The 24880-nt window shown below is 39.8% G+C and overlaps 1 protein-coding gene across 1 annotated transcript; it reads right to left on the bottom strand.

The window, feature by feature from the left end:
• Window positions 1-13929: 13929 nt before the first annotated feature.
• On the bottom strand, window positions 13930-21425 carry LOC115355897 (12-(S)-hydroxy-5,8,10,14-eicosatetraenoic acid receptor-like). The gene is made up of 3 exons (XM_030046820.1): window positions 20948-21425; window positions 18847-19252; window positions 13930-14394 (listed from the first exon to the last, which is right to left on the bottom strand). The coding sequence occupies exons 1-3, from the start codon at window positions 21109-21111 to the stop codon at window positions 13930-13932; spliced, it is 1035 nt and encodes a 344-aa protein (XP_029902680.1). The 5' UTR covers window positions 21112-21425.
• Between the last annotated feature and the right edge of the window lie 3455 nt (window positions 21426-24880).

Genomic DNA, 24880 nt, shown 5'->3' with positions numbered 1-24880 from the left:
TATTTTGTGTGGAATCCAGAGAAGAAGAATAGCGTGGGAGGGGCTTGGAGGAGGTACTGAATCTCAGGTGGAGGGGATAGAAAAGCTGCTTGAGTCCAGGTTTTCCGTTCCATTCTGCAACGATTACCTACACAAGCTTTAAACTAAATACTGAACACTTCCACTTCCCCCCGGCACTCCAGGAGCAGCTGGCCAACAGACGGTACCAACCTCTAAAAATCTGCATTTAGATATATATTTTACTATTTTCAATTTTTGCATTTTAAATATGCAATGCACTTAATAGTATGTGTAGAACATGAAAGGATATAATCTTTTCAAAAATTTCGTCAACACTGAAAAACCACAGAACTGACAATTCACTGTGTAAAGCAAAAGTTTCCCTGAGAACTATTTTCCAGCTAGCAACCATTGCTCAGTGCCCAATTTTAAGTCATCAAAACACAACAGTGCTGCTGCTCTTAGGAAAACTAATGTTGACGACTTTATTACGATGATGGAATACTGATGTGAAGAAAGTTTGAAGTCTCTGAAAGTTCATGTCCATGATGTAGTGGAATGAATAGAAACCAGTGGCTGGATAAAAGGGAGGAAAAATGACTCCAGTATTCTAAAATATGCCTGCTTGCGTTGGGAAAAGATTAACAGAAATGTGTATATACATTTTGTAGATATTAGGCTGAACATGCAGAATCACTGGTATGGTCCTTTAACCCTAACCCTATCACTGGAACATGTTTCTTCATGCAGTGTAGCAGGAAGTGCTTGAGTTTTATTAATTTCATCTAACCTTATGTAACCTGGATGGCCTAACTGACATTTAAAATCTCTTTGTGGGAGAAGTGTTGTTCCCAAGAAGGCAGCAAAGTGACACATAACCTTAGCCTTGCCCATTGTCCTTTACTTAATTGCAGACCAAATTGCATTGACCAAAGATGGGGGATCCATGGTAGAGCTTTTCACAAAACTAACCCTAACCCTTCGAAGTAAAACAGAAGGCGGACTGGTCAGAATTAGTGTCCTATTAACAGACTTGTACAGGAAGCCTCGGCTTTGGGACCTGGTTTTTCAGGGATATAATTTCCTCAGGGAAACCAGAATTCTTCTTCACTCAGCTTGAAAATGCCTGCCAGAAACACAAATCCAACTAGAAATGCCAAGAACGGTTGTTTATCCCTTCCCAAACTCAACACAAATCATCTAAAAGACACTGTTCTTTATAACTTCTCTTGAGTGGAACTTGCTACCAACTCCAATTAAACACATAACAAGGCAAGATTTAAACTGCAGGCGAGACATACAGTATGCTTTGGAAAACACAGCATTTTCTTAGGGAAGGAGCAGAGTGGAAAGCCAAAGTTGAAGTAAGGTCCATTTTATTTTCCGAATGCTTTGGCCTTCTTCATTTTTTCAGTGGTCTGGCCCTTAGGAATTCCTACCTGATCTTTGTATTGAATATCATTTCTATTTTTTCTTTAGATTTTTTAAAGATGTGATTCCTAAACCTAGATCTGTTGTACTTACCCTTCTTTTTGCCTATATTCTTTAACTCAGCACCTAAGTGTGACATGTAGTTTTAATGTTTTATATTTGTCTGTTAAGGAAGATTAGCAACTGCATCTGCAGAAGCTATGGGGATCCATCCTAAAAATAGTAAACGATAGATAGATAGATAGATAGATAGATAGATAGATAGATAGATAACTTAACAAATGAAACATCAGTAATACAGTATATAATATATCCTCATTATAATCTGTGCCTTCAAACAGACTCTCTGTTGCTCACTTTCTCACTCTGTCACTGTTTAGCGAGCATGATTATTCTGCCACCTTGTGGCAGTTCCATAGCATGACAATGGTCATTTAGCCAACACACTGACTAGTTCTAAACCTTTTCAAACTTTAAAAACCAGGCATTCCTGTAATCTTACTACCAGTTGTACTGTAGTAGCAGCAGAGGCAGCAATAGTGTAGTAAGACACATTTCATACACAGCATGTGCTTTACATAAATCAGCTGTAATTGAATACAATAGTGTAAAAGAAAAATCATGACAGGCTTAACAAAACCATTTAAAAGTAGTGCAGTCCATAAAAAGCACGATGGCTAAAAAGTCATAAAAACATAACAAAGACAGTGACATACACTGAATGTGAAAAAGTATGTTAAATCAGAATGATTAGAGGACATTTAAGACTGCAACTCGTGAGCAGAGCAGAACATTAATTTTTTGAGTCTTGTTTTAAGAGGGGCCAACGCTGTGGTATGTCTGTGATCTTCAGGGAGTTTATTCCAGGTTGGCTATATGCAGCAGAATAACTGAATGATGCTTCGCCATGTTTAGCTCTGACTCAGAACAGGAACTAGACCTGTCCCAGATGGCATGCAGGTTCTTGGGGCTTCCTATGGCGTCAGCAGGCCAAAATATATTCTGGTTCCATGCCATGATACTGCTTTATAGACTGGGACTGACATGTCAGATTTTCACTTACCAATTATTGCAACCAAAATTACTGTGATATTGATCAGAATTACTCAGAATTAATCCTCAACCCGTTCACTTGTCCAAAATATCAATGAATGTGCCAGGAAAGATACAAAACTGCCAGTCAGTCAGCAGTCCCCTCACTATTCCTTCATTGTCCACACTCTAGGCTTATATTAGCAATCTTCCCCTCTGGTTACCAATTAATTGAATATGTTAATATTGTATCATAACTGATTCAAGGCCCACTTAGCAAAGCTAAGGCTGGCCTGATGCATAAGTGAACTAAGGGCCTCCTTAGGGCCCCATGGCCACCAGAGGGCCCTCCAAGGGTATATGAAATGTTAAAATTAAAGGGCTTAACTTGTTTACAGTAAATCCATTGTCTGCTGGTTTAGTACTGTGTCACTTTGAATATCAAAGTGCAAATTAACAGCAGACACTCTTGTCAGTTTCCTACCTTTTAAGTTTAAGTCAAATTCAAATCAAAGTCAAGTCAAATTCTGCTCAGGGCCCCATAAAGGCTTGGGCCAGCCTCACTAATGCCTTAGCAATCTGGCTGACAAGTTATGAATTTTCATTGCACTCAGCTGAACAAAATACAAAGTTGGTGTGCTACTGATAAAACTTACTCTTTGTACGTTGGCAAAGCTATTGTAGGTGGTGACTGTGGAGGTGGCTTTTCTCAAGAGGAAGTTCCTGTCTTTGTCCTGAAGGAGCATAAGGCTTACACAGTCTTACACTGTCAACGCAGATGATGTCATGTTTCTGGAGAAAATGAAATCTTCCTCAGCATGTTTCGTGTGTAATGATGTGGATTTACAGGTTTGTTGGAGAACTGCCAATTATCCCTGGATATGTGGGTATTGTCACGTCTGCACATCCATATGCACAGTTACAGCGAACTTTATTGCACAATCAAACCAACATCATTATTGTGTCAGTTGCCTGCGGTGATTAAAACATTGCATTCTGTTTGTCATAGTTGGGACAATTGTACAAAATAGGACAGAATAATTACTCTGGAAGACTTTGACATTCACTTCTTTTCTGTTTCTATTAGAATCCTTTAACCTGGTTCAAAATGTAAAGAACGCCACACATCTGAAGGGACACACACCTGAATTGCTTTCATATCGATAGTCCAACCCTCACTGGTGTACGTTTCTCTGTGTTATATGGTGAGGTTTGGAGGGAATGAGCCGTCCTTGGGAAGTTCATTGATGTGGAGTGGAGACAGAGGCCCTCCGAAGCAGTCATGTGAACTGCTGTATCCCACGTGTCCACAAGATGTCACTGTACTTCCCTGGTCCTGATGATAAGAGTGGCAGCACTGGATTGTCTGAGAATGCTGAGGTACTGACAACTACAAACAGATGTTACATAGACAGATGAACCAGATATTTATAACTCTGGGAATGGTTAATGCTTGGGTTGTAAACCATCTATAAATATTATTTGGATGGATGTTGTAAAGTTGCAACAGATATTTATAATGCATGGTAAATGGTTCATGAATAAAAGTGAGTAGTGCATCTGTAAACTTAATTAACCTGTTGAGGCTTTCAGCTCTCACCGTCTGTGTTGGCTTGAACCTCGGAGTCACTGCTTGCAGCTATATTCATTAACTAATTATTATAAGCAATAGTTGCAAATTTATAATAACAATCGAAATGATGTTTGTAGATGGTTTACATGGTTTACATTATACATGGTTTATATTAGCAAAGTGTTAGAAATATCTGCTCCATCTATCAAAGTAATGTTTGTAGATGTTTTACAAATGATTTTTCAGAGGCTTACAGATGCTTTAGTATCATTAACAGAAGCTTAATATAGTATATAAAATGTAATCAATCAATCAATCAATCAATTAATCTTTATTTGTAGAGCACTTTTCATACATGACATGTAGCACAAAGTGCTTTACATGTTAAAAACACCCCCCGACCCCCTCCCCACCCCAACCTCTAAACCCCCACCCCACGATTCTCTCTTATATACACACATAGATACACACACACACACACACACACGCACACACACACCCGCACACACACAGACACACACAGACACACACACACACACATAATGTTTGTTTGGCTGAGTACAGAGGAACCAGGTCAGGAAGCGCTGCCATCTGCGCTGGGGGCTGCCCATGGCCCAGGCCAGGACGCCACAGCTCAGGGGCCCACCAAGCCACAGGTAGGCAGAGGACCCATGGCACTGCAGCGGGGCACCGCCACAGAGCCACAGAGCCCCCACCCACCCCAGCCAGTGTGCCCCACAAGAAGAGACATCCCAGCCCCAGCCGAGAACAGCCCCCAGCGCAGAGGGCCCCCACTGAGGAAACACTGGATATATGGGATAAAAGTATGAAAACATATAAAATAAGAATATATATTAAAAAAAAAAAAAGTATATAGAGAAATAAAAACATATAAAGTAAAAATATATAAGAACATCAATAAAAGCTAAAATAAGCATGTATAAACATATAAGAACATTTAAAACGTATAGGGTATAAAATAAACATTAAATAAAAGTCAGGTTAAAAGAAAGAGCATATTAAGAGCATGGGTTAAAAGCCAAATTAAAGAGGTGGGTCTTGAGCCTATTTTTAAAAATATCCACGTTCTCTGCGGCCCTCAGGTCCTCCGGCAGGCTGTTCCACAATCGGGGGCCATAGAACTGGAAAGATGCCTCACCGTGTGTTTGTGTTTTAACTCTGGGAATACATAACAGGCCGGTGTCGGAGGACCTGAGGGTCCGCGAGGGTTCATAACGTAAAAGCAATTCAGAAAGATAAGAAGGCCCAAGACCCCTAAGACATTTAAAAACTATTAAGAGAACCTTAAAATCGATCCTGAAACATACAGGGAGCCAATGCAGTGATTCTAAAACCGGTGTAATATGCGCCTGCCTTCTGGTCCTCGTCAGCACACGTGCAGCTGAGTTCTGTAGAAGTTGTAAATTTGTGATGTTTCTTTTAGGAAGACCAGAAAGCAGGGCATTGCAATAGTCAATACGACTGGAGATAAAAGCATGCATCAGCATCTCTGTATTTGCCCGAGAGAGAAACGGGCGGACTCTGGCTATGTTCTTTAAATGATAAAGTCCTGTTTTGGTAACATTTTTAATGTGTGGAATAAAATTGAGCTCAGAGTCAAAAATGACGCCCAGATTTTTTACGTGATTGGATGGATTTAAAGACAGTGTTTGTAGTTTTGGTAAAAGTTTCACTCTCTGGGCCTCAGGACCGATGATTAAAACTTCAGTTTTGTCCTGGTTGAGCTGCAGGAAATTTTCTGCCATCCAGGACTTGATGTCTAAAATACAGTTAAAAAGGGCATCCAGTGGCCCTGTGTCATCAGGAGACATGGAAATATACAGCTGTGTGTCATCAGCATAGCTGTGGAAATTGATCCCATGTCTCCTGATGACACTGCCAAGTGGGAGCATATATAAATTAAAAAGAATGGGGCCTAAAATTGATCCTTGGGGCACACCACATTTTATCTCATGTATATTCTTGAGGAGCACGTATCCAAGCTTACCAGGAATTTTCTCGCTGTGAGATAGGAAGTGAACCACTTAAAAACAGTGCCAGAGAGGCCGACCAGGTGTCTGAGTCTATTTAAGAGAATAGTGTGATCTACTGTATCGAAAGCAGCGCTTAGATCCAGTAGCACAAGGACTGAAAGCTTGTGTGTGTCCAAATTGCACCTGAGGTCATTAACAATTTTTAACAGTGCAGTCTCTGTACTGTGATTCATCCTAAAACCAGACTGAAACTTCTCAAAGATTGAGTGATTAATTAAAAAATCATTCAGCTGAATAAAAACAATTTTTTCTAAAATTTTACTTAAAAATGGTAAGTTGGATACTGGTCTGTAATTATTAAGAATGCTGGGATCCAAATTGTTCTTCTTCAGAAGAGGCCTCACTACAGCTGTTTTAAAAACTGCAGGGAAGACGCCTGTCTGAAGAGAAGAATTGACAATGTTTAAAAGCTCAACTTCAAAGAATCCATAAAATGTTTTAAAAAGTGATGTTGGGATCGGGTCTAAAAGGCAGGTTGTTGGTTTGACTTGGGAACTTACTCTACCAAGCATGTCAGCATCAACCAGGACAAAACTGTCCAGTGTTTCCTCGGGGTAAAACAGACATTCAATTGAATTAAAATTAGTATTTTGGTTACCTAAAATTGTGGATCTGATTAAATCAATTTTACCTCTGAAGTGGTCCGCAAAGTCCTCACAAAGAGAGTTTGTTGGAGTGTGATGGAACTTGCTGGAATCGGGGTTGATTAAACGGTTGATGGTGTCAAAGAGGATTTTGGGATTGTTGTTGTGAAATGAGATTATTCTACTAAAATGGTTATTTCTTGCTTCTTTCAGAGCTCTGTTATATATTTTTAATTGCTCACGGTACATCTGGTAGTTAACTGTCAATTTGTTCTTCCTCTATTTTCTCTCTGCCACCCTGCAATTTCTCTTCAGTTTTTTGATTTCTTCATTTCTCCACGGCGTTGTATGTTTAATTGGAACTTTCTTTAAAACCGGTGGAGCAACAATGTCAATGGCTGTCTTTAATTTACTGTTAAAATCATCAACAATAAAATCACATGGTGCAGGTAAAAAAACTGGATGATGTTTATCTAAAATGTCAATAAAATTTGCAGCCACTTCAGAGGTAATATAGCGCTTCCTGACAGTTCTCACTGTTGTCTCCTGCTGAATAAAACCGGTGACATTAAAAAACACGCAGTAATGGTCGGACACAGCCAAGTCAACAACAGAGGACACACCAGCTGAAAGGCCATGGGTAATGACCAGATCCAGGGTGTGTCCCCTGTTGTGAGTCGGCTGTGTGACGTGTTGTGTAAAATCCATACAGCTGAGGAGGTTTAAAAACTCTTTTGACATGCGGTCTGATGGATTGTCTATGTGTAGATTAAAATCACCGGATATAATAATAAAATTGTAAGTGCCATGGATTATTGATAAAAATTCCGAAAAATCACTGATAAAAGCAGCCTCATGTTTTGGTGGTCTGTAAATTGTGATGCAAAGAATGGAGGGGCTGCTAAAAACAAATGCATGGTGCTCAAAGGTGGTGTACTGATCAAATGAGATATTTTGTGGTCTAAGTGAATTGTTGATTATTGCTGCAGTACCACCACCCTTCCTGCCACTTCTTACAGAGAATGTGAAGTTAAAATTAGGTGGGGAGGCCTCAGTGAGAACAACTGGCACGTCTGTACCCAGCCATGTTTCAGTTAAAAATAAATAGTCAATTTTATTGTCTAAAACTAGGTCATTAATAATAAAAGACTTGTTAAAAAGGGAGCGAACATTAAAAAGTGCCATGTTGATGGTGACAGGTGACTTATTATGTAAAGAGGTGGATTGCTGGTGTTTTGGGAGAGGTCTTAGGTTATGGGAGTTCACAGAGTGAGCATGGTGGTGTCTGGTGTGTTGACGTAGTGTTATGATAACGGGAATAGGTGAAATGTTGGTGTGAAGTGGTCCATGTCCGGTGTTGTGTGTAAGATGGTCAGTGGTGGAACATGATGCGTAGGAGCACGGACCTGGGGGACATCAATCAGTGACGGACAGATCAGTTGTTGAAGGTTTGGGGAGTAGTAATGTGTGAAACAATAAACTGTTAATAAATAGTTTATTATAGTAAGTCAACATTAATTATAATTTCAATGTTTGTTAAGTGTAAAATAAGTATTAATTAAGATTTAGTTCACTAACAGTTTACTATTTATTGATGATAGTTACCCCTGCTTTACAAGCATATCAGAGTGCAACCAACATTGATTGAATTATTACTTTCCATTTGATCTGCACTGCCCCAGAAGATTCAGATGGTATACTTATAGCCATATACCAAAGGTTGTATCAGATGCATGGGATGCTGTATGGGATATGCATAATGAATGAGCATTAGAGCTATTTAGTAATTGAAATACCATCAAAATTGCAGTATGGTCAAGAGTAATATCCAAATCGCAGGAGCTGCATTTTTTGACAAAATTTAAAATGTGTGACAAAACTTTGTATATAAAGTATTACAGTGCTACAGAGACACCCTGACCTACAAATAGTATTTTCCAGATGTAAGAAAACAGGTTGGTTTGGTACAGACCACAGCAAAAAAAAAAAACACATTATCATCATTTCAGTAGCTTTTTCAGAGAAATTGTAATGCAAAAAAGTATCATAAATCATGAATCATATTGCAGTATCTGAAAAATCACAATACATATGCATTTTTTCCCCTGTTGTTCAACCCTAGAAACAATGATACAAGGTACTACATGCAACTTTTCTCCTTGAAGCAGGAAGTGTGGTTGCCTCCTCCCCATCAGATAGTGGAGTTCCTGCCTCAGCACTTGTCAGTCATCTTGATGAGCTGTCTCCTGGCCTCAGGCTCAGCTACCTGGTGACTGTGTGGTCGCCGCAGGCTGAGAAAGCGCACACAAACACAACAAATCTCTGCTCATGTTCACTGGGTTTTTGAATGTTTTGCTTTGCTGTTCTTTTCCTTCCTGTTTTCCTCCGCGTTCAAGCCACGGCACAGCTGCCCAAAGCATCTCTGGAAAGCTGGTTTTAGGCAAAGTTATCAGCTCTCTTGGTGTAGCAGGAGAGTCCTCAAGTTAGCTGTGTCTGGTCTAACAGAGGAATTAAAGTTATGACTGGTTTTGATGCTGAAAAAAAAAGTAGATATTTCAAATTTTGTTATGCAGGACAACACTTTTCCTCTCATTGTTACTGAGTGCTGGATACAAATGCTAACTGTTAGCCTCCTGCCATTGAGGTGGACTTCCCCCCAGCTAACATTGTGAAAAATAACTGCCTTAACCCACTCAAAATGATTAATAAACAAAGTTTGAGTTTTTTATTAGCCATGGGGAAGTCCAGTCAATTTTCTTACAGCATTTCTTACAACGAGAGGAAAATAGCACCACCACTGAATGTGAGTGAAGCAAATAAGTGAAATGGAATCCAATTGTTCAAAATGGGGAAATATTCCTTTAATCTTGGCAAACCTGTATGGGACCATTAGAAGAGACCAAGCAGGGCGAAGAACAAATACATAGCATTGCAGTTTGCTGTCCACTGTCCATGTCTATAACAGCCATTTTGGGGTCATTTTTGATGGTAAGACACACAACTCACTGTTGGACTGTCTCAGGTTACCTCATATAGTGTCAACTGCAGCCTAATATGTGGCTCAACAAGCCTCAATGTCTAATATGTGGCTCAATTGGAAACAGAAAAAAAAAATCAACTTTATGTTAAACCAACATCACAAAAATGTATACTCTGTGGATGAGGCAAAAGTCAGGATGTAACTCCAGGTTTCCAGTTTATTTGAACAAAGCTGAAAGGCACTTCCTTCCATTAAAATGGCTAATTGGAAACCAAACAGTCCACAGCAGATCTGCCTCATGTCAGAGGACACTTTCCCATCGTCTGTTTTTCTTCTCCAGCAGCTCATGCTTACACTCGAGTCTGAAATTTTTAATTTCCTTCAACCATTGTTGAATGTTTGTCATGTTGTAACCCGTTTTCAACAGCAGAAATCACACATCATACCATCATACCACACATCTTATCGTGCGCATCAAACAGGCAGAAAGCTGAGACATGACTTGAACCTTACATGAGTCACAGTAAAGGTTAAAGTGACCGTGGTGAAATTCAAGTGTAAATGCAGCCGCAGAGAAAACAATCAGGCAGGCCGACTCAGCAGAGCGGCTGTGAGATAGGAGGTGTGAAGGTGCAGGGTTGAGTAATGTTGGGAAACAGTGGTTGAGTTGCATTATGTTGGAGGACAAACCACACGCACGACAGGTCCGACTGGTTTGTGCTATTGATGAACTGATGAACATTTAAGCCCGACACACACACACACACACACACTGATAGTTTCATCTTGAGTGTTACATGACACGCATATGTAAGCAATGTAAGGGTAGATGTTAGGCAGGATAGTAGATACAGTGATGCCACGTTCCACAAGTGTGTGTTTGTGTGTGTGTGTGTTGTTTTCCTTCTTTCTGGTGTGAAAAGGTGCAATTTAGCAAGAAATTAGATGAAAATTAGAGGGAAATTAGTCAAAAGTGCAAGAAACTACATGAAAATGACAGGATTTTTTTTTAAGTGATGAAAATAATAATAATAATAATAATAATAATAATAATAATAATGTAATAATAACAGTAATAATAATCATAATACAGACAAAATGATTGGAAAATTGACAAAAAATAAAATAAAATAAAATGTTCCAGCAAAATTGGAGAAAAAAATAAGCTCAGAAAATTATAACAGAAATACTGAAATTGTCATACATATATTAAAAAATTAAATGGCATGAAAAATGACCAATAAAAAAAAAATACAAGAAATTTACCAACAAACATTCCCTCCAAAAACTCTAACTAAAAAGAATTAAAGACACTAAAGTGGATTTACATATGTATGTGGTGTTTTGATGGTGATTTTCTTGTAATGTAATTTCAGGTTAATGATTATAAATATAGTTTTCTGGCAATTTATTTAGCAAATTTTATTATCATAATTATTTAGTTTTAAAAAAACTTTATGGCATGCTATTCTAATGCACTTAATTTTCAAATGTTTAATTTTGTGGTCATTTTGAATTTTAAATATAGAATTTTTTGAAAGAAATCAAGTGGATTTTCTCAGGTTATACATCAAAGCGACACAAGCCTTTTGATTTGTTGTTATGTAAAGATGAAGGACCTGCTCCTCCACATTCCATGCCCATCACTGTAGGCATGACGGCTGCAGCTCTGCACAGCAATTTGGTTTTATGAGGGAACCACCAGAACATTTCACCAGTCAAACAGCACAGCCATGTTCCCTCCTCCAGCAGCTCGTGCTGTACAGAAAGTACCACATGTGCATATACATAAACTCATTCTGCTTATATATCAGGTGTTCTATAATCTGTAATTTGTAGTAGACATAATGCCATTACAATATTCAAGTAAATTATTTACAGTGGAATCCACGTATATCGATCACACTTACAGTCACCAGCTGCTTATGGTGATCAAATAGCTTTGGACAGAATCATTCCTAAAAAATGCCATTGAAATATTGCACTCATAATCAAGCAGTCTGCTTATCGTGCTCATTACGGGTCTTTTCATAAATGCCAATATCCACTCAGTGGCCACTTGATCAGGTCCACCTGTCCAGTCTAATGCAGTTCAAACAGCTCTGCCATGAATTCTACCTTTTAAGAAAGTTTATAATGTTCAGTTTGTGTTGACATTGTGGAGAATGTGTTAGTTTAATTCTGTGTTTATTATTGAGGATGTAGTTTACAGAGGTCTTGTACTGGACTACATTACATTGAAGTATTTCTAATTTTTTGTCCTGCCTATGAGGGGGGACAAAATATTGGAAACAGCTGTCAATAAAATGCAGTCCAGTCCAACAGCAGCACTAACTATGAGCTCAATGAGTGAATGAACACCTCTATTTCTGTGACGACAAGAAAAGCTGAGCATTATAGACAGCAGAAAAGGAAACTTTATGGCACAACAGTTGGATTGTATTGTATTGTAAGGTAATTCTATTTTTTTTTTTTTTTTTTTTTTTTTTTAGAAATGGACTCCTCAAACTGCTGCCGAGCTGTTGCTTAGTATTTGTGCTACTTATATGACAGTGTTTGTTAACAGCACAACATGCCACTCCCTAGAGGACGCCATCAAATATTCAAATTAAAACTAAAAACTGTTGCGGTGTGTCAGGCTGTCTAAGCAACTGGCCCGTGGGCTGGGACCTTCATTCCCCTCATGTCCATGTTCCTGCTCCAAATGGCTCTTTTCCACTAGCACCTACTCAGCTTGATTCTACTCGGCTCGACTCGGTTTCTGTCGTTTTCCATTACAGTTGAGTACCACCTCATCGTGGGTGGAGTCGTCATAGCAAGGCGGCCCCGCCACCAAGCACAGAAAAGTCTCCACCTTTTCATTTGACTACGGTACCGGTTTGCTTGCCATTTTCCGACTTTGCCAACTTCAGCGATGATCAATGCGCACGGTCACTATTGCCGTTTTCTTTTCAAAATGCCGGGTTTGGTTTTGTGAAGGAGTCTCCCTCATGTGTCGTCACTCCCCGTCCAATCAGTGGCCTGCACGATGTTTACGTCACATTTTCGGCTTGACTCAGCTCGCTTGGAACTGAGCCGAGTAGGTACTAAAATAGTAACTGGTACCAGGTACTACCACATAATGGAAAATCTTACAAACCGAGTAGAGTTGAGCTGAATCAAGCTGGGTAGGTGCTAGTGGAAAAGCGGTGGAAAAGGTGCTGACAAACTACAGGGAGTGGGGGGTGGGGCTTGTCCTGCCGGGGAAAAACGCCTTTTTCTGGGAAATAGCTGTGATGCCCTGCTCCCTGCTCCAGGACAGAATCAACACTCCTGTTAAGGTAGCGGTATGATGAGTTTTTAATCATCAGTCTGAATCAGAGTCTGATTAATATTAGCGGCAGACAGCGAGTCATACAGAGGAGAACACAATAAACAAATCAACTCAAGAGGCTTTGGGAATTTTATGGTATATTTTATATACTGCATTATATTTGAATCGTACAGTTATTTAATTTGTAAGTTAAAAAGTGCTTGAAACAGCTCTACTGTATTTTGAAAGAGTCAATAAAATGCAATAAATGGCAAACCTGTCCATTTCATCGCTTTATGTTTATGTAATAGATATACAAAGACAACAACAACAACAATAATAATAATAATAATAATATTAATAATAACAATACTCCACCTACCATGATCAATTCAGCCTGGACAGACGTGATCACTATAAGCGGTTTCCACTGTATATGATTTTAAACTTCTTTGGTTTGGTTTGATTTTATTTTTAATCATGGCTATTTGTAAATGCCAAATATCTGTGGCAGTTCTGGTGACCCCACGCCCTTCCCTCAGTGCCACCAGCAGATCCAGCTGGGCATCTGCATTGCAAATAAAGTGCTTGTTATGAATATTTTCATATAATTTTCTATTTCTATATAACACTTAACAAGAATTGCATGTCCTCTGAGCACATTATTAAAAAAACTGAAATCTGTTTTATGTATTAAAAAAACATCACAGCATAGCTAAAAATTAACTATACAATTAACACATTATTATGCAGACTGTCCTAAATGATTTTTTGTGCATTGATTGTATGGCACATTCAAATAGAGCCAATAAAGCCATATGAATAGTCCAGTTCACTACTGATCACTTAAGGCAGTATATCTTTCATTGCCTGTAATGCTAACTGCTTGGCTACTGTTAAAGAGTAAATACACTGAAATGGAATGCTACCTGCTCTCTTTAATTATATATATATATATATAATTTGAAAGAAAAAGTGAAACATCATTTCACCACCATCATCTGCAAGGGAGTGGATCTGCCTCCAGAAGTAGCAGTTGATGTTGTAGTTCTTATGCCGAAGTCAATATTTGGCATTCTCCGCAGAATCACAGCGGGACAGAAGGTGGACATGTAGGCGTCTTTAAAGCCTGAGTAACAGAAGCAGTAGACCAGCGGGTCCAGCAGGCAGTCGATGTAGGAGAAAACCATGAGGCTGTCGTAGACCTGGACCACTGTGTCCTCCGTCACCTGCCACTCCTTGAGCCGGACGGCCAGCAGCACGGCTCTGGCTATAGTGCAGGGCAGGAAACACAGCGAGAAGACAAGCACAACCGAAGTGACCAGGAAGACCGCTCTCCTCAGTTTAGTCTTATCCCCGACCGTTTTCTTCTTCAGCCGGTTGACAACGCGCACCGTACAGTAGACTAAGATGATGAAGGGGATGATGATCTGTGTGAAGAAGACTACCTGTAAAAAAAAAAAAAAAAAAAAGAAAAAAGACGGTTGAAATTTAATACATAAGTAATTTGATATTTAACAAATTTAGTTATGAGGAGTGTTAGCTGAGGGGAAGTCCACCTCAATGGCAGGAGGCTAACAGTTAACATTTGGAGCATCCAGCACTCAGTAACACTGAGAGGAAGATAGCACCACTACTGTCCTACACAACAGCTGGGGGGGAGGTGAAATAATATCACATTTTTCAAAATGGGTGAACTGCCCCTTTAATAGTTAAAGTGAGACAGAACACCTCTTACTTGGCAGATACTGTTTGTCAGCCAAAAGTCATTTTCCTAGCGTTGTTTCATTCACGATCCATTTTATAAATGTAATTACCAGAAAATTGAATCAACAGGCTGTTTACCCATGAAACTCAATAGGCTACAGGAAGAGGTGGTGGATCAGGCATGAAAATGAAAGATAACATCTATCTATCTATCTACAGCTATTGTCTAGCTGTACTTTGTGGTGCCGCTGAGAGCAACAGAAACCTGTACTGAAAACGTCTGTACATACAGGAGGTGCACAACAGTGTTTAACAGCCATTATATAATGTGCCTCCCCCTTGGTTCAGCTATCAGAAGTCATGCACCACTGTTCCCTGGATGGGGCTGAATGTAAAGCCCAAACGTTTTGTTGATATCACTGATTCCAAGTTAGCCAGATGCTTGTGCAAAGAGGATAACCAACTATGGTCATATTAAACATGAAAATTATAATAAAATAACTGGGAGGGAAGTCAGCATAATATGCAAAACTTTTTTTATTGCACCTTTCACAGTGTTTATGGGCTTTCCTAAAAGCACACAAGGCCTTTAACACACATGCCGCCCATAAATGCTGTGAAAGGTGTTGCAATAAAAAGGTTTTTGCACATTGCGGTGCCTTCCCTCCTAACTGTTTTTATTTGCATTTTCAGAACCGCCTTTTCTATGCTTTGCGTGCTGCTTTTGTCCAGTATCAGCGATCTCAGAATGTCCTCGTGAAAAAGGGGTTCACACACCGAGCCTTTTGTCAGCGGCTGTGGGCTCACACAGTGGAATTCCTTTGGGACTTGTTCTAGCTGCTTCCACATAGGACTCTGCTGGCTGGGCAGAATCCAGCCTCAGTGCAGCGGGGTACAGCTTGAAAGGCTGGTTTGTGAAATAAAGAAGTTCTGTTCTGAAAAGGAGTAGCTCTGTTGATTTAATGATTGGTTTTCAGGAGAACATTCTGAGAGTGTGTACGCCAAGCTTCCCGTTTCCAAAAAACTGCCACTGCCATTTATAACTATCACTGCCTGCTGTTGTAGCTGCAGCGCATTGATATCAGGCTCTATACTGAAGTGACCAGTGAACTTGTCTTTTCAGGTTTGCTGTTACATGTCGGCAGCTGCTGAGCAAGTTGTTTCAAACCAGAAGGCTCAACCATTCGTTAAACCTAATGCTGTTTAGACCTGTCCAGTTTTGATGCGACTTGGTGTTGTATGAACTGTACGGTAAATGCTGGAATGCTACAATTTCCTGTCGATCTTTGTGGAGCTGTTGTGGGTCTGATTCAGGAATATCACTGATGGGAAGAATCCATTTAATAACCACAATGGCATTGCATGCTCTCACATCTCCCCCTCTTTCATCTAATTTCACGATGTGCAGCACAATTATCAGAAACCCCCAAAGCCGGCTGGGTGAGATATTCAGATTCGGATGTGGTGAGAGGATCGGTCAAGTTTGGGTAACCTCTAGGAGGCCCTACAACCACAAAAAAACATTTTCAGCAAATGCTTCATGCCATCACCTTGTTGAGGGCAAACTGATGGAGCATGTCGCTGTATTAACTTTGTAGGTCTACCGTTAATGTTCGGAAACTCAAAGCTCAGAGAAGAGTCCCAGGTTTCCCAGATTTAAGGTTTTGACTAAGAATTACAAATTGTGTTGTGAAGTTCTTGTATCAGTATAGCACTATGTGTGGCACTTCTCTCTAGACAGTGGACAGTAGAAAGAAGAAGGAAATGCTATTGAAGAAAATACAGCAGGTCTGTTTTTTTTTTGTTTTTTTTTTTTTTCAGATAAATAAATGACTAGTTAGCGATGTAGTTAAGCGCAGGCATTTTCAACCTTTTTCGTATTCATAATTTTTTCTTTTAGCTGAGGACCCCCTTGGAAGCCCCTTAAGGGCCACTTTAAAAAACCACTGTTCCAGCCCACATGTTGAACTGTTGACATGGAAGAAAATCCATTGCTGTTATTAGATCTTTTATTATGATGGGCATTATAATGTTGAGAACATTTCCCGCAAGCCTTTATGGCCTGAGAAAGTCTTTGTTGCTGTTTTGGATCCCTGTGGATGAGCCGCTGGCCCTTAGTTTGGTGGAGAGAGGGTGTGGCGAGGCGACAACACAACATTGAATGAGGAGGGTCTTACAGTATATTTTTCAGATAAATTATCACCAGTTCATCAGTGAGAAGTTAGTCTGGCTGATGCCAAGTGGGTGGGGAAGCATGGAGCTGTCACTTCTTCATTTCTCAGTTGAATGCACTCTATTAATTGTCTCCACTGAGCTGGGATATGGCCACACAGCGCATGTTGGGTCAACTAGAGGTTAATATAAATAAATATGTGCAAATGGAAGTTTACAAGGCAACAATTGAATGAGAGGACAGTGGACGGTAAAATTAATTTGTGATGTATCTCATGTGTGGGTTATGATGCATACAGCTGTCCATTGTTTTTTTTTTTATTATTTCTTTTGTTTGAACTTGCAATGAATGAGTATTGCCTCTCAAACTGCTACACCATTAGCCGTGATCATGATCTGTTGGCTTCAAAATGGTGCTAACCAACCAGTTTCAGATGCTACTTTGAGCAGATAGTCCCCTCCAAGATCCAAAGAGCCTTTCCAGAGTCTGGCACCCGGGGAAGTGTCTGTTTAAGTAAATCTGCAGTATGGAACCAGGGGCAAGCGGTCATAATAAGCTTTAAATGCAGCGCATGCCCAAGCCCTTCAATTAAAATCTTTAAAATGTTGGTCTCCTAGTGTGTCCTTTAATAATATACCTTATTTCTATCATTTTGGTTGCAAACCGCTGCCTATATACACGTATCTATCTCAATTTGCTAGAGAAATGCTGGAAAGTTGACAGCTTGACGCGCGCATGTCCTCTGTGATACGAGTATTTACAGTAGTTTTGTAGCCGGTGTTTCTGTACGTGGGTGTTTTGAATGGAAAATAAGCTGTCTGCCAATCAGCTTTTCAGAAGACGTATGCACAACACGAGTAGCTACATAGCAGCTCGCTTGAAATGTTCAGCGGCAACTGCAAGTCATTCACTTGACAGCTAGCTACCGTTAACGTCGTTAGCTGGCTAGCTAGTACGGGAACGTTAACATTAGTTTGTTCTTTCATCTGCATCGTGCCAATCAAAATGGATGAAAATACAACTTCAGTTGAGTAACCTGGCATGTTTCATCGATTTAGGCTGTTGCAGGTGTTATGAAAAAGAGGTGTTCTCTGACGTTTATCACTTTGGTGCGGAGCCTGATGGGCAGTTGGGCATGTTTGTGTGTCATTTCATTGACCATGTAGGCCAGCTGGTGACATTGCTGTGTGTTTGCATCACCCCGTGGCACGTCCCAATAGTTCCCATCTCATGGTAAATTCCAACATTTTGTTGGTAACATTGTGAGCATGTTCATGTGTCATTTGCTTGACTCTGTAACTGGTTATTACTGCATCATCCGTCCGGTCTAACAATTTCCACTTTCATTTACACTGTAAATTGCAACACATTGTTGGTAACATTGGAGCAAAATGCGCACGCGTGTCTATCAAAATCAAGTTGTCGAGTTGATATAGTATAGTTCAAAACCATATTATGCGTTTTTATTAATAAATAAATGCCCAAAAATTTTCGAGCTTGCGGCCATGAGGGCGCTCACATGAAATTGGAACCACAGCATGACTACACAAAGACATCACCACTCGCCACTGGCTGGAACCTATGTTATGTTGTACTGGTGCCCTGTGACATGGTTATTAGGCATTTATTATATTTCATACATTTCTATTTTGCCATAGAATTCCCCAGACGTCGGCAAGCTAAAGTAAAACTTACTATCTGTAAGGTTCAGATTCTTACTATCTGTAAGTTTCAGATAAGTTCAGATTCTTACCCATAGCGTTTTATTCACTGTTAAGATATGCGTGTAATACAACATTTGTTTATTTTGGTTTTGGTTTAAAACAATTTTTCAGCTGGTTGCTTTCCGGAATAGCAGAGCTGCCACTTTATCACCCTGCAGGCTGAATGTGGGACCGTCGTGATAGATTTAATGAACCCAAACTTGGTGGAAGTATCACACCGGTGTGGAGGAGAAAATACCACTATATAAGTAAAAATCCAAACTATCACTTTAAGTCAAAGGAAATCAAAATCATACTTCTCTGAAAGTGTCGGTCACATCGTGGAAATAGGTCTCGACCACACGGCCGTGGCTGTTACAGCACTCGAAGGTCTTGACCATGGTGGGGATGGTGAGGGGCAGAAGCAAGAGCCAGATGACGACGGAAACCTGAGGAGATTTCTTCAGGATCTTGACGAAGTTCCTCCTCCCGAGGTGGACCACGTTGAAGTAGCGATCAATGGACAGGGTGGTGAGGAAGGCGATGCTGGCTCCTCGGTTGAGGAACAGCATGAAGAGCATGGTCTTACACACCAGCTTGTTCTCGCTGCGCCTCTTGCCAACCTGGTAGTGGTAGGCCTTGAATGGAAGACAGGCGACCAGCAGGAAATCAGCCACCACAATGTTGAAGAGGAAGATGCTGTTAGTCTTCCAGAACTTGAACCTAAACAGAAAGTAAGGACATTACAATCACGGCACAGGAAATGAAACCCTGTGATCTAGATTTATTCTTTTTCACCTCTGTCTAGCAAGCAGAAATCAGAATTCATTAATGTAACCAGGACTATAAAGATCTGGTTACAGTACACATCAATTTTAATGATGACCTCATTTCACATTTGCAATTCCAACCACAAACAAAAGCAGAACTCAAATGGTGTTTGGCCATTAAGTTGTCTAAATCAGATTATGGTGGAAAACAGTGATTACACCACGTCCAGACTGCACTGCATCAATGACAAAAATGATAGGAGGATCAAAATACATAGAACAGAATTTGGGAGAGACTTGCAGTTTCATTTTTCCCTCAAAAACAAGATGCTTCACCTCAAGGGGTTTTAAAGTCCCACAAATTCACTCAAGTTGGGTAAAAACGTAGTTTTCCTGAACCTTTCTCTCACCACCCCAATCCAACAGTGGTGGGAAAAGTACTCAAAACCTTAACTTATTATTGAAAATACTTAAACTTAAGCAAAAGTGAATACATATTAGCTGTAAAACATACAGAAATGGCAAAAGTGAAATTTGGTTTTCATCTGACCAATGTCAAGTAATACCAGGACTACAATCACTGATACTTTTTCATTATAAAAGGTGGCTTTCATGTAAGGGAGAGCGGTGTTTATTACTTATTAGGTGAGTGAATTTGTTAACTGAATTAATAACAGGCTACTTGAATACATTTTCACTAGCACAGAATTATATCTTAGAAATTATTTTTTACTTTTCTTTGTTAATCACTTAATGTTAAATGTTGAAACACAATACAGTTTTTATTGGTACATGACGAAAATGTTATATTGTTGTTTGTGGCACAAATGCTAACTGGTGCAAAATAATAACTTGACAAAAAACCTGCAACCTAGAAAAACGAGAGAGATCCTTTTTTTTTTTTTTTTTTACCCCTTTGGTATTAACTTGATTATCGATACTCAATACAAAACTTGGTTTGGCTCGTATCGATACGCTCAGCTCTGATGGGTGGCGATCCCAAAAAAAGGAGGCCCTCTTTGCCCCAAGGATGTCCTCTTCTCTGCTTTATCAGAAGATTATTGTATTGCACATTCAGTTTTAATGTGGCAGCGAGCAAAAACAGTAACTGAGTGGGAAATAAAACAGAATCCAGACTCCTCAGTTAACAATAACAACAACCTGCTTTTGCAAAATAAACCTATGAAGGGATTCATATCTTGACACCTGCTCACTGATCAAGGACTACTTTCTTTTCAATGAAACTTTGACTCATTCATTACTTCGCAAAGCCATATATAGACACACATACTGCTGCAAAAACATTGTTGGTCTGGTTGTTATACAATCTTCATTATAGTCCTTACCAAAAATAAATGATTAACATAACTTCCAGTGTGAAGGAGAAGAGAGGAGGGGGACCTTCACAGGAGAGGAGACCCCCTTATGACGTTTATTTGCTCATTTTGATTTTGATTTCGAATTAAAACTTGTATTATTTCTCTCTTTTTTTTGTTATTGTTTAGAATGAGGTTTCCAGGAATAACTCAATATGTTGGAATTGCATAAATTACAGAAAATAAAAACAGAAAATACAGAATGTAAAAAATAGCTGATGACAACAAAAGGGGAAGAGTTTGAGTAACGGAGCGGTTGTGTTTCCTCATACCTGAAGAGGAAGATGTAGAGGACAGACAAGTTGAGAGGCAGACCCAGCGAGAACTCTCCAATCATCAGCCATGAGAGGATTTTATATGTAACCGGGTTGGTTATGTTGCAGTGGTCAGGAGTTGTGGTAAAAGTGGCCTGTGTTGTATTCCCAAAAGAAGACATATTTTGCACTGGATGTAACAAGGGTAGAGGTAGTATTAGCTCCTCAGCCTCAGGAGTGGTTGTAATGAGGTGGTTCTGCAGCAACAGGTTGGAGTGTATTCCAGGCAGGCATCAAAAAACCAAGGCAAATCCTTCGTGTTGGAGGTGGCTGCAGCTGCCTCTGACCCAGAGTCTTCTCTCCTCAGGCAGTGGCTTCCCTCCTCTCCAAGAGCTGTCAAATTCAACAACCTCCTTGTGAGAAACTGCCAACACTTCTATGGTTTTGTCAAGGCTCCCTGCCTGCAATGTTGAAACACACCGCGGAAACATGCACTGTAAGGGTAGCAGAGCGTGTTCTGAAAACCTCTGTTACCCATTTGCTCTGAGGCTACCGCCAGTCCTTCAGAGAGGAAGAGTTTATAGTCTGGAGGTGTGGTTTCAAAGGAGGGGGGTTTATCTTTCTGAGAGGCAGCAGGCAGCACCAAGAATGTATTTTGGCTTCTATATTACAAGCTTAGTGATCACTGATATTGTCTCTTGAGTGGGTGCTGATGTTTGTGATAAGAAATCAGGGCATAATCTTATAATTTCTGCAGTAAAGAACTTGTTGATCTTGTTCATGGTGTTTTCCACTACTGTGGGGGAAATACCTTGTCTAACACAAAACCCATCATGCCTGTACATGACTTGAATATGAAGATGGTATTGGTGTGCGGAGGGGAACACAGTCTTTTCCAAGAAAATGACATAAATGTGTGGAGAATCTCAACGACGAAATTAGTACGTTTTCATGTGTTTTTGATTTTATTTGATTTATTTGATCGGCAGTAAGCCAAAATCCACATACTGCACCTGCTTAAAAACCATTAAAGATAAAACACATACAAAAAAAAAAAAAAAAAAAAAAAAATGGCATCAGGTATGCAAGGCATCCAGAAGCACCAATTCATTAGAACCAGGAAAAAACACAGTCCACAGCCTGAAGACATCCATCATAACTCCAACCCCCTAATGAAGGAACCCAGTCCAGCAACCATATGCAGCCATACACACCATATGTTGTGTTACAGCATATACAGTTGGTAAGTTCTATATTCTGTGTACAAAACCTACAGCACAAAATTGACCCCTATAGTATAAATTATTTAGTGGGGATGATGGGTTAATCCATGATGTAGTGCTGTGGGAGCCTGAGCTTTAGTGAGACTACATGCATGCTCGTGTAGGAACATGGCCGGCTCTGCTGACTAAAAGAGCTCTGAGTCACTTATCCTAGTTTTGGTCACCGGGGTGCTGGAGCCTGTCCTCGCACTCATTATATATTTTGCATGTATTTGCAGCATATTGTTAAGAAAGGTTGTAAAAGGAAAATAAGTGCCAGAACTTAGAAATGCAACTTCAGCTGGCTCTCATGTTCAAATCCAATGCAACAAGCTGCCTTTTTATGTCTGCAAGTATGCCCATTATTTATTGGCATCATTTTAATGCCCCTTGAAAAGTAAAAATGTCACTCATGTTCAGTATTTGACAACATATTTTATCTTCTATTTCAGAAAATTAAGTGCTAATAAGCACTGTGTTTGGTGTGAAAATAGACCTTAAAATCATAATCAGAAATACTTTATTTATTGATCCCAGAGGGAAAACTGGGCTATCTCATATAGATCAGTTTTAATGACACTTGAGCCTACCTTCAATGCTATATTTTATTTCAGAGAGTACAGCAAAGATAAACTTAAATTGAAGAAGCAAATGTTTTACAAAGTGAGAGACAACATAACCGTGTGGTTGACCACACAGCAGAAGCAGCGAACCTTTGTGCTTACATGGACAATTTACCAAGCAAGAGTAAGTTGAGCGTTGACGTCCTGTTTAGAGGACAGACTGTCTAAACACCTTAAGTGGAGCAGTTTGCTTCAATCCCCTGCCAATGACCCAAATACTGCACAGGTTAGCCAATAACATTCAAAAGATGTTCGGTCATCCTTCTTATTCCAATGATTTCTTTTTTTTTTTTTTTTCTTATTCTGATTATTTACAGATGTTCACTTGTTTACCTTGTCCATGCTTACTTTAAAGCGCACAGGGAGCTGTTAAATATTAATAGCCTCTAGACCCAGACTCACATCTCTTGTAATCAGTATGAGTGGAAATGATGAGAAGTTGTTTCTGGGCAGTGGTTGGGTTTCATCTTTCCTCCCACATGCTCTCAAAGATTAACTGTGATTTCACAATCTAATGCTTTCCTCTGTTTGCCAGTGTGTATCTCTGTCTCTCTTTCTCATGAAGAACTGCTGTTTCCTGCATCAGTGCTTTTGCTTTGGTCTAAAATGCTGCCTTACAGTGCCACCAACTAACTCTGACAAGGGAACTACGTATGTTTAAGTGCAACCTTTAAATATTTAACTAGGGTTTGTTTTTTAAACAGGAGAACTCTGGTTAAAATTAAACATATGTAATAGTCGGGGTTAGCACAGCTCCTTAGTAACGACTTGTCCTTCGTACCACTGGGTATCAAAGTGGCGTTTAAGGACTGCCTGGGATCCTTGAGGAAGGTTCCAGGCGTACTTGACCACGTTCCAGGGTTCGTGATGGGGCTCCAGGGGTCCTTGTGGGTGTTTCAGAGGTCTAGAAGGGTGCTCCCGGGGTCCTTGGTGGTGTGCCAAGGGTCCAGGGATTCTTGTGGGTGTTCATACGGACCTTAGTGGTTTGCCAGAGCTCCAGAAGAGAGGCCAAGCGGCCCTGGAGAGCATACCAGTGTTGCTTAAGAGATTTTCAGGGGGGTTCCTATTAAAATTTGAACGACTTTAGTTTCACTTTCCATGCTGAGAACACCATTACACGTATAAAAAATACCACTGTATTAGCTTACTTCACTCTCATCATTAATTATCATCTCCCCACATGAAGTATAAACATTTTCACCATTCAGTTCTAATCAGCAGCTACAATCTGGATTTACCTTTCAGTGTTGAGATGAAGTAATGCTTTATTCTCTGGTTGTGTAAATGGATACATGGTTTGTTTCCTTTTTAGGAATTCATGAATGATTCAGCCACCCTTTCCATTTCCCGGATCAACATTAAATGGCCATTAATTTATGGCCATTTCAAATGATGTCACTATATATATATCTATCTATCTATATCTATATCTATCTATATCTATATATATAGATATAGATATAGATAGATATAGATAGATAGATATCTATCTATATATATATATATATCTATAGATATCTATATATATATATAGATAGATATAGATAGATGTTTAGAATTTTAGAAATTTCTGTGGGGGTCTGAATACTCTCTGAATGCACTGTATATACTTATTCTTCTATATTTTAGCACCACAAACTACTACCTCCTTCTTCTTCCCTCTTTCCATATCTCTTTGATTACATTGCAATCCTTCCCGGTCTTAATCTACCTTTCATTTCCATCTGTCTTGTCTTTCCATCTCCTGCAGATCTGACCATGACTCTACAGCTCCCAGCTTTCCCAGTGGCGTCTCTTCCATCAGATGGAAGGACGCCCGAGGCACATCCTGTCCCAACATGCCCCGATCTGCATAAGGGCCAGACACCACCTCCCAAAACTGTCTCAACACTACAGCTACAGTCATATGGGCAGAACTAAAACAAAACCCACAAAAACACATGTGCTTATCTGATTTATTTCAGCAGAATGCTCAGTAATAGTCCATTTTGCTACCTTGTGGCTGATTGATAAAAGCATTAGTAACTTTAGGTCTGCCCTGGGTGAAAAAACACCTCATGGTACCG

This window comes from Myripristis murdjan, chromosome 24 (assembly GCF_902150065.1).
Source record: "Myripristis murdjan chromosome 24, fMyrMur1.1, whole genome shotgun sequence".
Lineage (NCBI taxonomy): Eukaryota > Metazoa > Chordata > Actinopteri > Holocentriformes > Holocentridae > Myripristis > Myripristis murdjan.
The sequence above is the reverse complement of the archived record's forward strand: the minus strand, read 5'-3'. Positions and strand labels throughout refer to the sequence as shown.

Coding starts and splice junctions, on each gene's coding strand:
- LOC115355897 (XM_030046820.1), bottom strand. CDS start 21,111: ATGTCTTCTTTTGGGAATACAACACAGGCCACTTTTACCACAACTCCT. Junction 19,253..20,947: donor CTCTACATCTTCCTCTTCAG/GTATGAGGAAAC, acceptor CTTTCTGTTTAG/GTTCAAGTTCTGGAAGACTA. Junction 14,395..18,846: donor TGACCGACACTTTCAGAGAA/GTATGATTTTGA, acceptor TTTTTTTTACAG/GTAGTCTTCTTCACACAGAT.